At 38.6% G+C, this 14532-nt stretch overlaps 1 protein-coding gene across 1 annotated transcript; it reads left to right on the forward strand.

Annotated features, from left to right (window-relative positions):
• Positions 1–7835: 7835 nt before the first annotated feature.
• LOC146943900 (putative 2-carboxy-D-arabinitol-1-phosphatase) lies at positions 7836–10809 on the forward strand. The gene is made up of 7 exons (XM_085742205.1): positions 7836–8054; positions 8229–8386; positions 8550–8669; positions 8759–8858; positions 9536–9675; positions 9756–9835; positions 10376–10809. Exons 1-7 carry the CDS (start codon positions 7883–7885, stop codon positions 10500–10502), a joined length of 897 nt encoding a protein of 298 aa, XP_085598331.1. The 5' UTR covers positions 7836–7882; the 3' UTR covers positions 10503–10809.
• The last annotated feature ends 3723 nt before the right edge of the window (positions 10810–14532 follow it).

Raw genomic sequence — 14532 nt, forward strand, 5'->3', positions numbered from 1 at the left:
CCTCAAGGGGAATTCAGTTGGTATGTATCCCCATGCTCGGGGAAGAGATGGATCTCGTTCGCAGGACTTATGCACGTGTTGACTCGGTGAATTGTTTGCGAGGCTGATTGAGAATGCTGAGAGTTTGGGCCGAATAGGCTCGCCTATCTCGAAGCGTTTGTTCTCCCTCTAACGATGTAAGTTCGCCTAGCTGGGTGGCGGAGTCCGACATCTGTATGTCCGGCGGTATGAGATCAGATGGAAAGATTCCCTCGTCAGGAAGTTTGGTCGGAAGTCATTCCGTAATTAATGCCAACGTCTCGAGGGAGAAGTTGAGGGGACATGACCTTTGGTTTCTGAGTGACACGTGCGAAAGCTGTTAGTAGCACTTGAGTACCTATAGTTTCCAGCGTGTTCTCGGGTTGTATTTCCGAGGTGTCATCATCACCGTTGATTGGATCCTGACGTTTGGAGAACCGTAGTGAAATATCATAGCCCTTGGATGAATAGATATGATTGAATCTGGACCGTAGAAGCAGCGTTTTAAAGGAGGAGGAGTGAGTGCGGGGACGCACCGGATAGACTTCGTGACTTTTGGGTGGTTTGTGAAACGAGTATAAATAGTTCAACTGTTGTTTGGAACGTCACTGCATTTCGAATTTCTCAGAGACTTAGAGATTTTCCACAGTTTCCAAAAGTAAAGTTCTTCCGAGTTTTTGCCTTTCAATCGCAACTTCAATCCCTTCCCTTTCACAGGTAACGTTCTGATGACTTGTTTGTTTAATTCTGTATGTTTAGTTTCTGTTCTTTTTTAGAAACTGTATGAGTGCATGCTTCTAGGGCAGGAGTAGTTTGACTCGGTGGTTTCCGCCGTTAGTTTAGGTGGTTTCCACCGTGCATCAAAGAATTTTGTAGAGATGTTGTCTGTTTTGCATTAGTATTTAGAAAAACATTGGCGACAGGCTTGGTTTTCTTCCATAAGCTTCAAGTCTGTTCGCTGAGGGTAGGTCTCCTCGATGTGTGAGTTGAGCTTCTAGATCCATTTGCTTTCTTACGGTAGCGATTTGATCCCTTCCTTGTCGTGATCGACCTGATAGGTGAAGGAAGGGTGGATCTGACTGTTAGATTCACTTTTTCCCTTGGTTTTTCCAGGTCTGTCATGGCTAACGAGGGAGTTGCTGCGTCTGTCGTTATGCGGCCCGGAGAGGAGCCCTTAGAAACTGAATCGGTGTTTGCCGCCGATGGTGTGAACGAAGCCCCTTTTGACCTCATTGGAGAAGGGAGAGATTGGGAGCTGATTATGCTGAGCAAGTCCGACAGGGTGTGTTCGGAGTACGAAAATTATGCCTTTCCCATGTATGAGGTCGTTTTCAAAGACATGGGTTTCCGGCTCCCCTTCTCTAACTTCCAGCGGGAGGTGCTCCGTTGGACCAAACTGTCACCGACCCAGATTCATCCAAACTCTTATGCCTTCATGAGGGCTTTCGAGTTGTTGTGCGATTATCTTCGCATCCCTACCTCCAAGAACGTCTTTTTCTCATTCTTCACCGTACAGCGGGGTACGGACTGGGTTTCTTTTCGTCAGACCCAGAAGATGTTTGAGATCTTTGCCGGGAAGATCCGGAGTTTCAAAGAGCGCTTCTTTCTGGTTAGGCCAAAGAGTTTAGCTGCTCAGGACAATCTCTTGGAAGCTGCTAAGGAAGGTGAGCGGGAGCGCCCTCCCTTTTTCCACCTGTGCTGGTCTCATGACTATTTTGCTTATGAACCGAGGGACTTCGGTCGAACCGTCGCCACTTTGACTGACGAGGAGAAAGGTCTCTGTCAACAACTCTGGGCTTTCATCGAGTCCCTCCCCTAGAGGGTTAAGACTGACCGACGGGGGAACCCTTTGATGAGTGGGGATGGGACCCTAGTAACAGAGCCCTGCCTCATCAATACTTACGAGTTGTTGACCTCTGATAATTCTGATGTCTGCCTTGGTAGTTTATTTTTTTGCTCTTGTCTCCTTTGTTGCCTTCTTATTTGTTTCTCTTAACTGACGCAGTTTCCTTTGTCTTTTTGTTTGCAGAGAAAATGAAGAAGGACTTGGGAGCCCTTGTGAATACGGCGAGCAAAAAGATCTCGGCCAAAAAGAAGCGTAAGGATGTCCATTCTCTGGAGCATCTCATAGCTGGCTCTGGTTCTGGCTCAGCCTCCGGTTCTGTGGTGGGCTTGGAAGGTGAGGAGGCTCCTCAGGAGTTGGTGCAGGAATCTGCTAAGAGGCAGAAGTTGAGGATGCCTTCTGAGGATCCAATAACGCCAATCAAGTCCGTCCCCGTTCGCTCGGAGAAGGGAGGCTTCCTCCAGCTTTCGAAGGTATGGTCCGAGCCTGAGCTGTGTGGCCTTCAATCGACCTTGTTCTTGGATGATCCTGAGCTGAAGATTATCCAGGATCTGGGTCCCGCTGGCCGGAGTAAGGTGATAACTGATGGAGTTATTGCCACTATGAAGGCTTTGGAGGTGGCTGCTGCCCTGAACAACGCTTCCCTGGACAGTGAAGTTCGGATCGACGCCCTGGTGCGGGAGAGGGATGCTTTGACCCCCAAGGTTGCTGCTCTTGAGGAGGATCAAAGGAGCAAGAGGTCGGTTGCGGAGGAGCGTGGTCGTCAGCTGACTTCTTTGAAAGAGCAGTTATCTGTGGCTCAGACCGCTCTTGAGCAAGCAACCGAGTCCTCCCGGAAGCTGGCGGAGGAGAAGACGTCTTTGGAGGAGGCTCTGAGGAAGGCGGACCTTCCTGGAGAGGATGAAGCGGAAGACCTTGCTGTCCTGCGGCGCACCGACCTTTTGGACAGGATTGGTGAGCTGGAAGGAAGCTTGGTGGACGCTGTCAAGCTTGGGTTTGAGCGGGCGGTGGCTCAGCTGAAGGTGGTGAACCCGGGTATCGAGCTGAACGTCGAAGGAATTCATCCCCTTAGCGAGGTGAGCGATGGGGTGATCACTCCGCCCCCTGATCCCGAGAAAGAAGATGGGCATGTTGATGAATCCCATGCCTGATGAGGCCTTGTAATTAATCTCTTCTTTAACGACCAAACTTGTAATGACATTGTGCGCCCTTAGTGGTTTTAGCACCTTTATAATATGATTGTTTTATTCTTAATTATACTTGTTTCTGAAATGTATGATTTACTTTCAAGTATAATGTTTTGAATTTGAATGCTCGTTGTGTGAGGCTTTTTATACTGTTTGAAGTATTTGTTTGAGAGCGAATTATCTATCTATCTTGTATGTTTGATAAACTGTAATAATTCGTATGCTCTTAGTTGTTGTCGAGAGCGAATTATCTATCTGCCTTGTGTTTTTGACAGATTGCAATAATTCGTGTGCTCTTAGTTGTTCAACTTGCGAACTTGTCTGCTTTCGAATTGCGAAACTCTTAAGTTGAGTGTGGTAGGGTGGACTACCCCCCGCAGTCATTATTTCGACGGAGTGACTTAATGACTGGAGAGTCTTGCATGCCCGCCTAGCGTTTTGCTGCTTTGACTTGATGAAATCAAAGCTGTGCCTTTTGCTTTCCAGGTAATAAGATACTTTGCTTGGAAAGTTTTTACCTTTGCGTTGTTTTGCAAGGAAGAGCTTCAGGCAGGGAGTTTCCAACTGTTTACCCGGGGTATTAGTCAGAAGTATTGCACATCCAAGAGATTGTTTATCTGAATGTGTGTCCAAAGTTATGGACGTGTAACAGCGGGTGAACGAGAGAATTTTTCCTAAGTTCACTCCACTGAGGCGTGAAACACCCATCGCGAGCTGGGGTTCTGCCTAACATGCCGAGCAGTGATGTCGCAGCGGTAAGCGTACATACTGAGGAGTAAGAGAATTCGTTATGTAAATTTCTCCCATCCTTTTTTCTTTTTGGATTCGGAGTGGCACGACTTTCCTCTTCCGTTTATTTTTCTCGATGGGGAGGGAGCGATGAGTTCGTTGTATATAACTAAGTACGTACATTAGACTGAGTCGGCGTTGTTTGCCATCTAAGTGTAGTACTTTTTGAGTTTTTCCGCATTCCAAGTTCTTGGAATTGCGTTTTGATGGAGGTCTTAGAGTCCGTAAGCTCCCATCCTGGTCTTCATCCGGATCATGAAGGGGCCGTCCCAGTTGGCGGCGAGCTTCCCTTCTTCGAAATGATTCTGGTTTCGCCGGAGGACGAGGTCGCCTACTTCGAATTCCCTTTTGATGACTTTCTTGCTGTGGCGAGCGGCTATTTTCTGTTTTAGCGCTGCTTCTCGCAAGGTTGCCCCTATCCTGACTTCATCGACGAATTCGAGCTCTTCACGTAGATTTGTCGTGTTGGCCGGGAAGTCAGTGATGGCGTCCGTACGCCATGTGAGTTCAGTTAACTCAATGGGTAAGACCGCTTATGTCCCGTACATGAGTCGAAAAAGTGACTCGCCAGTTGTGGAATGGGGAGTAGTTCGGCGCAGATGGGATCTTCTCGACGGGGCCCTTCTTGGAGGAGATCTCCTAGGTGGAGATCGCCTTGGGGGAGATCTCCTCGGTGGAGACCGTCGGGGAGATCTCCTTGTTGACCTCCTGGTGCAAGAAGGAGATCCGATGCTCACCGAGTGCCGGGGGGATCTGGAACGTGACCGACTGAGGCTCTCTTCTCTTCTGTTACGTGTTGGGGAGAGAGATTGCCGGGTTTGAACGATTGGACATGCTTGCTCCAGATCCATCAGTCGGCGGTTCTGTTCCTCGATTAACGACGTCTGTCGTTGAACCGTGCGGATCAGGTTATCGATGAGTACGCCGGTTGGGGTAGCATCTTCTGGTGTCTCTGTAGGCCGGCTGGGACCTTACAGAGGCCTTTGCTGGAGAGGAACTATTTGAGTTGGTTCCTCCCTGGGTGTATCCACAGGTGAAGGTGAGGATGTCATGCCATCCCGTTGAGGAATGCGCACTTCACTTCGTAACTGGAATTTGGCACCGTTGGCAGCCATGATATTTTATGAAAGCTTTGGTTTTTAGTATTATAAAAACGAGGGAGCTTATGTGTTTTCCCACAGACGGCGCCACTGATCGTACCTGATCAGAAGGTGACTGCCGGTGTTTTGAATGCGGTGGTTGTGACGGTGGTGGAATACGTCAGAATGCTTCTTGGAGCGGATGGGGGGTGTGTACCTGCAGGCACTCCGACGCTCAAGTCAGTAGAGATCAGAGAGTGAGGGTTTGAGAGGAAGAAAGAGTTCCACCTTGGGGACTGCAGTGAGTCCCCTATTTATAGAGGTGGAGAGCTGCAGAGTCGTTGAGGAGGCACACCTGGCTCTGGCGGTTACGAAATCGTGGGAAGTGTAACCGCCAGAGAGTTTATTGCGGGAACATGCAGAATGTGCAAGAGAGACGTTGGGGTTCGTTTGAACCAGTCTCGTTTGCTTCGTGCACCCCCCTCAGGGAGGGGGTAAGTTGCGAGCAATAATGCCAAACGTGGAGTTTGGGCTTTGAGTGATATTGGGCCTAAGTGGATGGGCCAAGAATCCTTTTGGCCGGTCCAGAACAATACGCAACTTTATTCGAATTTATTTATTACGCAAATTTTATCGAATTTATTTAATACGTAACTTTATTCGAAATTGTTTAATACACAACTTTATTCAAATTCACGTTGGGTTTAATTAGTGTCCGAAGACATTATTTAGATAACAAAATCATAAAATAAATACAAATATAAATATAAAGAACGGAACAAAAATAATACATAAAACATCTCATTTTATTAATATGATTTATACAATTACAATAATTGATACATTTTATTCGAATTTACTAAATCTGCTTCTTTCGGGTAAAAAGAGACCAACCTTGGGATAACAGGAGACCAATCATCTTGGGTAAAAAGAGACCAACCCTTGGGGTAAATCTAAATCTTGTTCTTTTTATACCCCAAGAAGATTCTTTTTACCCACGATAAAAAGTTTTTGGGGTAAAAAGAAGGAGATTTAGTTTTACCCCAACGGTTGACCTCTTTTTACCCCAAGTCGATCGACCTCTTTTTAATCCTCGATTGGCCTATTTTTACCCCTCGTTTGGCCTCTTTTTACCCCAAAAGGGTAAAAAAAACAAAGGCTAAAAAAAGAAGGAGATTTATAGGGGAGAGAGTGAGGAGGAGAGAATGTGAGATGATGGTGGGAGGAAATGGTGATGTTTGGAGGTGTATCTATAGGGAGAGATTGTAACATAGGTTATAACTACAATAAATATAGTCAAAAAGACGTGTAAAAATATATAAAAAACGTGTAAAACCAATTAAAATCACTTGACCACCGTCGAAAAAACGTGTTCTTCATGCATGAACAACCGCCATTCTACGTGAGTTAACTCACGCCACTGCCCAAAGATGCGTGAGTTAACTCACGTTACATGCATGGGTAGCGTGAGTTAACTCACGCAAGAGTATTTTGGTCTTTTCAATTGAGAACGAGCAAAAATTGTTGGGTAAAGAGCAGAATTCTAAATACAATATTGAAATACATGATCTAGAGTTTCAATATATTTTTCACATTTATGGCAGATTAGAGGACATGAAACCCCTTTCTTCCTTAATTGATTTCACATTAGAACATAATCATTTAAAATACTCCAAAATAAATTTTGAAGGAATGATAGCCATCTTTGTTGCCACTACAAATCATGGAGGCTCGGGTTAAGGAGTTGATGAGAGGAATTTGACAAATTTGATCAGCTTCAAAGAGAAGGAACACTCTTTGAGTGTGAGAGAGAGCAACCAATTTCTTTTGGAAGTCTATTCAATTAGCAACACGATGTAGAAAAAAAGATGATTAGATAAATTTTTATAGTTTCAATTCCAATTAGATTTCAAGCACTAAGATGGTAAAAGAAGAGAAAATTAGGGTTTTAAATCTAATTTTTAATTTTTGTGGAAAATCGTTTTTTGAAATTAAAAGGTTTTTTAAAAATAGGTTTGATATTTAAAAATTGGAAATGAATAAAAATTAATTTAGAGCAATTATAAAAAGAAAAGTTTGACCGATGGGATCTAATTAAATGACATGGATTCCATGTTGGAACTCTCTTCACATTGGTCACTGGCGGTTGGATTTAAATTCTTTTTTTTTTTTTTTTGCATGAAGATATGGTAGAATTCGCCTTGATATATTTATGCAAAAAAATTAGAGTTAATTATGTTTCTAGTCCCTATAAAATAGCGACCTTGTAAGTTTAGTCCTTACTTAATTTTTATAGCATTTTTAGTCCCTAATTTTGTTTTTTTGCCCTGAGTATTAGTCCCTACTCAATTCAAATTTGTTTAATTTATGCTTAAACTCTTAAATTTTTGAACAATTTTTTGCAGACATGTTTAGAACATTACTAAAAGTTCATCAGCAAAAAATTATCGCAAAATTTGATTTCTACATCCAGATTTTATTACTTTTTATCTTTAACTTTTGTCGTTTTAAAAAATTCATATTTAATTCATTTCATGTCTGAAAATTCTAAATTTTAGTAAACGAACCTTTCATAGTGTTCTAATCTTGTCTCAAAAAAATCGTTCAAAAATTTAAGAGTTTAAGGATAATTAATCAAACTTTGTTTTAGCAAGGACTAAAATTATAAGTAAATTTTTTTTATAGGGACTAAAAATGCTATTAAAATTAAGTAAGGACTAAACTTACAAGGTCGCTATTTTATAGGGACTAGAAACATAATTAACCCAAAAAATTAAAATGATATAATTTTATAAAATTAACTAATTAAAAAATATTGCACATAAGTAAATAGAAAATGAAATGAAGGAATATATGATTTATTCATGGAAAGATAATGTGGACCATAGTATATAGTTAGAGATGAAATGAAAAGAATTTGGAGAAAGTAGAACCACAAGAGAAGGTGAAGCAAGCACGGTGTTAGTATGGCAGGGGCTGTTGTGTTTTTGAACACCACTTTGTTGTGCTCACAACCATCACCATGTCTGACTATTTCCCGCTCCTCCTTCGCTTCTTCTCAGCTCCATCTTCCTCTCACTCGCCGCATTCACTGCTCAACTTCTACTTCTACTTCTACTTCATACCCTGCTGCCATAGGTTAACTCAATTCAACTTATTTTTTCTCACTTTCAGTTTTTCATACCTTCATGTTTATTCTTTAAATTGAATAAGTGAGGAGGACTATTTGTAAAGAAATACTGGAATAGTTGTTATAGACATTTACTCCAATCCAACATGGGCTGAAGTTGGTTTTGTGGTGTCTTCATGCAGACAAACTTCCAAATAGTATTGATTTTTCTGTAACTGGTGGTGCATATGATTTCACAAAAGCAACAACATCACTAACCAATGAGTTAATCACTTCATCAAAGAAAGTCACTCTTTTAAGGCATGGTCTTAGCACTTGGAATGCTGAAAGTAGAATTCAGGTGATTTGCTCTCTACTTTTTAACGTATCCGCTATATGTCATCAGCTAGCTTATCCGTTATCCCTTGCTTCCAGGACTGAAGTTTTTGTTTTGATGTTTCACATGGAACATCTTCTTACCACATCTGCCATTCATTGTCATTAAATTGATCATATGTGTTTAGGGAAGCTCAGATTTGTCAGTACTAACTGAGGCTGGGGTGGAGCAAGCAGAGAGATGCAAGAAAGCATTGGAAAATATTCACTTTGACCAATGTCTTGCCAGTCCAATATCTCGTGCCAAGGTTAGGCAGCGGTGAAATTTAATTCTCGAGCATGCTAGTACTTTTACTGATAGTCAATTTATTTAACTGGTTTTGGATGTTTGATGTAGCAAACTGCTGAAATTATATGGCAAGGAAGAGAAAAACCATTGGTTTACACTGATTCACTTAAAGAAATATCTCTCTATCACCTTGAAGGATTGAAAAATGGTGAGCCTGTCTCTGCTCAACTTTAAAAACAAGAACATATATTTTTAATATGTTTATGGCTTTTCATTTGCATGCTTAAATTGACTATTATTTTATAGTTAACTGGCATACTTGTTGATAGGAAGAGTATATTTGATGCTACTGAATATTGAGAATAAACCATAAATTTAGTCCCTAAACTATCACACTCCCACCAATTTAGTCCTTAAACTATATAAAATCTATCAATTTAGTCCTTAAAGTATATACAAATCTGTCAGTTCAGTCTCTAACATCCTAATAGCAGGGACTGAATTTACATTTCATATACCATAAGGACTATTTACTATATTTATATAGTTTAGAGGCTAAGTTGAAGAGAGAAGGATAGTTTAGGGACTAAATTGATGATTTATTTGGATATTGATGATATGTTTTCATTTTATTTCATTTTTCAATATAGATAGATCGTTCCTGTCCTTCTTTATGATTAAACTATAGGTCTAAGTTCGATTCCCCCCGGTGCAAATTTCGGTGGACTAGTCCATACAAAACTTTGCTCTGACTTTAAATAGGGCTCCCGCAAGTAGACGGTGGGATTGGACCCCTCGGATTAATCGATCCTTGCATACGGAGTTTTCAATTTTTAAAATTTTTTATTATTAAACTAAATCAGTTTGCTTCTAATTTGGAGGCAGTGGATGCTAAGCAAATATATAAGGAGGAATACAGAATCTGGAGAGAAGATCCAGCCAATTTTGTCATGAATGGTAGATATCCTGTACAAGATCTCTGGATAGCTGCAAGAGATTGTTGGAAGGAAATTTTGTTGTCACCTGTAAGATTTTTTTGCCATTGATACACAGTGTTGCAAGTTTTGATTTGAAATTGAGTTGCAAGATTCATCTTACTCTGCAGGGAGAAAGCTTTCTAGTTGTGACTCACAAATCAATATTGAGGGCATTAACTTGCACTGCTTTAGGCCTTGGCCCCGAGAGGTAAGCATTATTAGTCATATCATTAAAAAATTAAACTGATCTTGTCTACTTATTGGAATATATACTTCTGATTTTTATTTTTACAATAGTATTCCAGGAAGAAGAAATTTCATGTTTTAGTTTTTGATAGATACTTCCGTACCATTTATAACTTCAATGTTCTAGCCATTTTTTGATAAAGATTCCAGTTGGTTGTCATAAATGTTGCTTGTCAAATGATACCATGATCAGGTGTTGTTTTAAGCAATGTTTCAAAACTGGTTCGGAAATGGAATTGGTGAGACTTTGGTTCAGCAAGACTGCAATGTAACCGGGATCTAGCCAACCAATGAAATGGCCGGTTCTCGATTCAACCAATTGAATTAGCTAGTTCGGTTCAGTTTTTTAAACATTGGTTTTAAGTCATCTCTCTTTTTGAATAGCTTGCTTGAAATTTCAAAACCTCTTGCATGTGTAGCATGAACTGAAACAACCATTTGAATTTGATGCTCTATCCAATATTCTAGCAGCTGACATTAAGACATTGATCACAATGTTCAGGTTTCGTTCCCTTGATATCAACAACGGTGGGATATGCGTATTCAACTTCAACACCAGAGGAGAAGCAATGCTCGAAGCTTTAAACTTGACAGCTCACATGTATAGCGATCATGTATATCCTGCCTGAAATCTCTTGGTTGCTGAATGCAAGGAAGGAAGACAACTTCCATTGTTTTTATCATAGAATGGAACAACACTAGTGAGTGCTTGATGGCAACTCATACAGAAGCTGAGGAATTGCAGTATAGTATTTAGTTTGTGCTTACTATGTAAATTCCAATGATTAGTGTACTGAGTCTATTTAATCACCTTAATATTTTTGATAAATATTGTTTGATGTCATACAATCTAGCAAACTCTAAGATTTTGTGTAGGGTGTATGAAAAAATGTAAAAACTTGAATAAATCTTTTTAATGATTGATGTTTGTGAAAATTGAAAGAATGAAGTAACTAAAAAGAAATTCGAGCTTGTGAAAAGTGGCTCAATGTGAGCTCTGCATTTCTTAAAAGGATGAAGAATCTGAGTTAAGTTATCAGCCACCACTTACATACATTTATACATGTGGTGAACAACAGGTGAAGAATCTGGTTAATTTATTTGACAGTATGAAGGTTTGAACTTTGAACATCAAAATACTGACACTAATGACACTCCATGTGACACCGTATGTTTTAATCACGATCACTCCTACAATTTATCTTTCAATAAACCATGAATTTAGTCTCTAAATTCTCACCTTCACTTCGATCCAATTCATAAGTATAAAATGTGTCAATTTAGTCCTTGCTATTAAGATAGTAGGAACTAAATTGATGGAATTTACATACCTTAAGGTATTTAGTTGACAAATTTATATAGCCTAGGGACTATACTTAATATATTTACATAATTTAGACACGAAGTTTGAAAGATAGTGATAGTTTAAGGATTAAATTGACAGTTTATTCATTTATCTTTTTAGACAAAATATTTGACACTTTCAAACATCATCTTGTTCATAGTAAAGTTATTAAGATAGTAGGAACTAAATTGATGGAATTTACATACCTTAAGGTATTTAGTTGACAAATTTATATAGCCTAGGGACTATGCTTAATATATTTACATAATTTAGACACGAAGTTTGAAAGATAGTGATAGTTTAAGGATTAAATTGATAGTTTATTCATTTATCTTTTTAGATAAAATATTTGACACTTTCAAACATCATCTTGTTCATAGTCAGAATAATGTCTGTGGGAGATTGTTCTGCTTGGCTTCGGGGTTTTCTAGATGCATATGTATTTTGATTTTATTTTATTTATTTGACAGTATACATAACTATTAAAGGAAAATATATCCTTTTCTTAATGACATTCAATATGCTCCTAAAAAAAGTACACAGTATATACACTACTAAAGGAGGGTGATGCTATTCAATCGTTCTACCTAATTAAGTACACTGTAGACCCATGAGTTGTGTACGACCTCGATTCGATTAATTTTGAAAGGATCTTGTTAACTAGTGCATTCGGGGGCACTAGTTAAGGAACAAAGAATAAAAAGAAAAGTTAAGTTTTGCATTGAAAAGAACACTTTTTAAACTCAAAAAAAGTAGAATACACAATTTCCAATACAATATTTCCTTTTATAATTTCTTAATCAATGCCCCGGAGGCACTGATTAACATTTCTCCGACAATGGGGCTGTTATTTGCGTTAATGGGAGGGACACACTCTAAACATTACTCATGTAACTTTTGAAATACAAGTGCGTGGATGGAATTTCAGAATTTAGGACTGTAGTCTTTTTATTTAGGAACATCCTTGTTAGTGAATCAAAATGAGGTTAAGTTTGTTTGGAGAGAAGCGAACACGGTGGTTCAATCCCTTGCACAATAGTCATGTCTATGCTTAATCCCATTTTTATGATTTCATACCTCCTTCTATTGCTTTTATAGTTAATGAAATAAATGTGAGTTTTTCATAGTAAATGTTCAAACGTTCTTTTAACCCCTTATTTTTCTTTTCAATGAAACTAGTTACAAACCCGTGCTTCGCACGGGGGTTAGCTACTTTTTTGACAAAATATTATATCGGACAGATAGATTGCAAAATGACAGATAATTATAAACCATAACACAATATTTAGAGCACTCCTGCATCACGCGTTAGAAAATGAAATGTTCAAAACGGCTTATCACGAGTAACAAATGAAAACGTCAAGGACTTTTTTTGTAGAGAGATACAAAACAAGTTGCAGCGAAGACAACAATTGAGAAGGCTAAACGTGCATTGAAAAAGTAGTGGCTTTCAACAACTCAATAACTGTAAAGTTAATTTAGTAGAATAATTGTAAATTGTGTACTTAATCTGATCCACCACCCCTGCACTATGCAGAGTCAATCTAACCTCGTGGGTACCCACTATACGGGTACTCGTGGGTATTCAGGTATCCATGGGTACCCATGAAGTTTTGAATTTATTTATTTTTTGGTACAACCCGTGCCTTGCAAATTTTAATTTGTCTAGTCTATTTTCAACAATCCACCTGCATTTGATAGAAAACAGTTATATATCTAGCTCGGTAAAATACATGGTTCTTTTGCAGAATTTTTAGCCAAAGTCCATGACATTATATTGATGACACATTTTTGGATTAACTTTCTAGAAAAAATATAGGCTCTGTATTACCAGGTTTATTTTGGAACTAAAAGCTATTTTAAAATTGAAACTAATAAAAGAACTTTAAAAGTAAAGCTAAAGTTATTCGGTAATCTTGATATTATTCCCTTGATCTCAGCTTGAAAAAGAAAAAAGCAAACAAACATGCACAACATTAAATAACTTATGATGCAAGTCACTGAAATAAACACTATTCATATGAGCAAAGAAAAGCACGCAATGAGTTTCGACAAATCGCATATGTTTTAACTGCTCATACTCATATATCAAATAGTTACACTATCAAACTATAATTAGGGTTTGAATAAATAGTAAACTTCAGTAATTGTTCAACAATCATATAACCTTAGACATAAATTGAGTTGATGATTTCAAGTTCGCACATTCGTCACTTGACCGAAATGCATACTCGATCAACACAAGGTGAGATGCCAATAAAATAAAATTAGTGTTTCAATTATTCACACCATCTAACAAAGAAAATCTTAGATCCTCGTTTGCTTGTATAAAGGGCAGATTCTCTTCTAAGAAGATGATTTCAGGACTAAAAATTCAATGCCTTATCTACCCTCATTTATAAAAAAATTACAAATTTCAACCAAATGGGTAAATACCAGGTGATCAAATCTTACATCCCGCATACAATATCACTGGAAAAAAGGAATTGAGTATTTCATCGGAGCCTTCTATTTACTTTTACAGCAACATGGTTTATGGATTCTCAATACAGCCTTTGAATGCTTTCAACCATTCGACACCAATCGCCACTGAACAAAATAATAAACATATTGTTAGTATGTTTCTCTGCGCGGATCACCATTTTGGTTAATAAAATTGTGGGAATCGGATGATTTAGCTCTTAAATTGGAGAACTTAAATCAATTTAGTCTCTCCAACAAAATATCACTTTAAAAAACATCCATCAAAACTTATGAAATGCCTGCATATTAGCTTCTCTCTTGCATGCATGAGAGTTGGACAATATAGAACATTTAAAATTTTGGTGTTAAATTTGAGAAAATGACTATTAATTGACGTTTTTAAATTCAATGGATTAAATTGTCATTTCCTATATTTGAGGGACTAAATTGTCAGTCTCAGACAATCACAATATTAAGGACAAATGGTGATTCAACCCATGATCACAAAAATAAGGTTAAATTTGAGTTACAAAAGGGATTTAGCTCGACTAAACAGTCGAGTAATATATGTCATGGATCAATAAATTATATAGCATAAGTAACATCATCAGATTAAGAATAATTACCATCTATAACACGATGATCACAACTGGGGGACACGGCCATGAAGGAAGTAAATTTTATGTCACAATAAATAAAATAATTATAAGCTGATGCAAATAAATCTATGCCTGTTGATTTAAAATCACTCCACAATTTCCAAACAATTTTTTTTTTATATTTATTTATGTAGTTTCTTTGATCATTCATTGGCATATCAATTTTTCTTAACTGGGTTCGGTACATATATA

Source organism: Medicago sativa, chromosome 2 (genome assembly GCF_051527215.1).
Source record: "Medicago sativa cultivar Bolivia chromosome 2, Bolivia_mono, whole genome shotgun sequence".
Classification (NCBI taxonomy): Eukaryota; Viridiplantae; Streptophyta; class Magnoliopsida; order Fabales; family Fabaceae; genus Medicago; species Medicago sativa.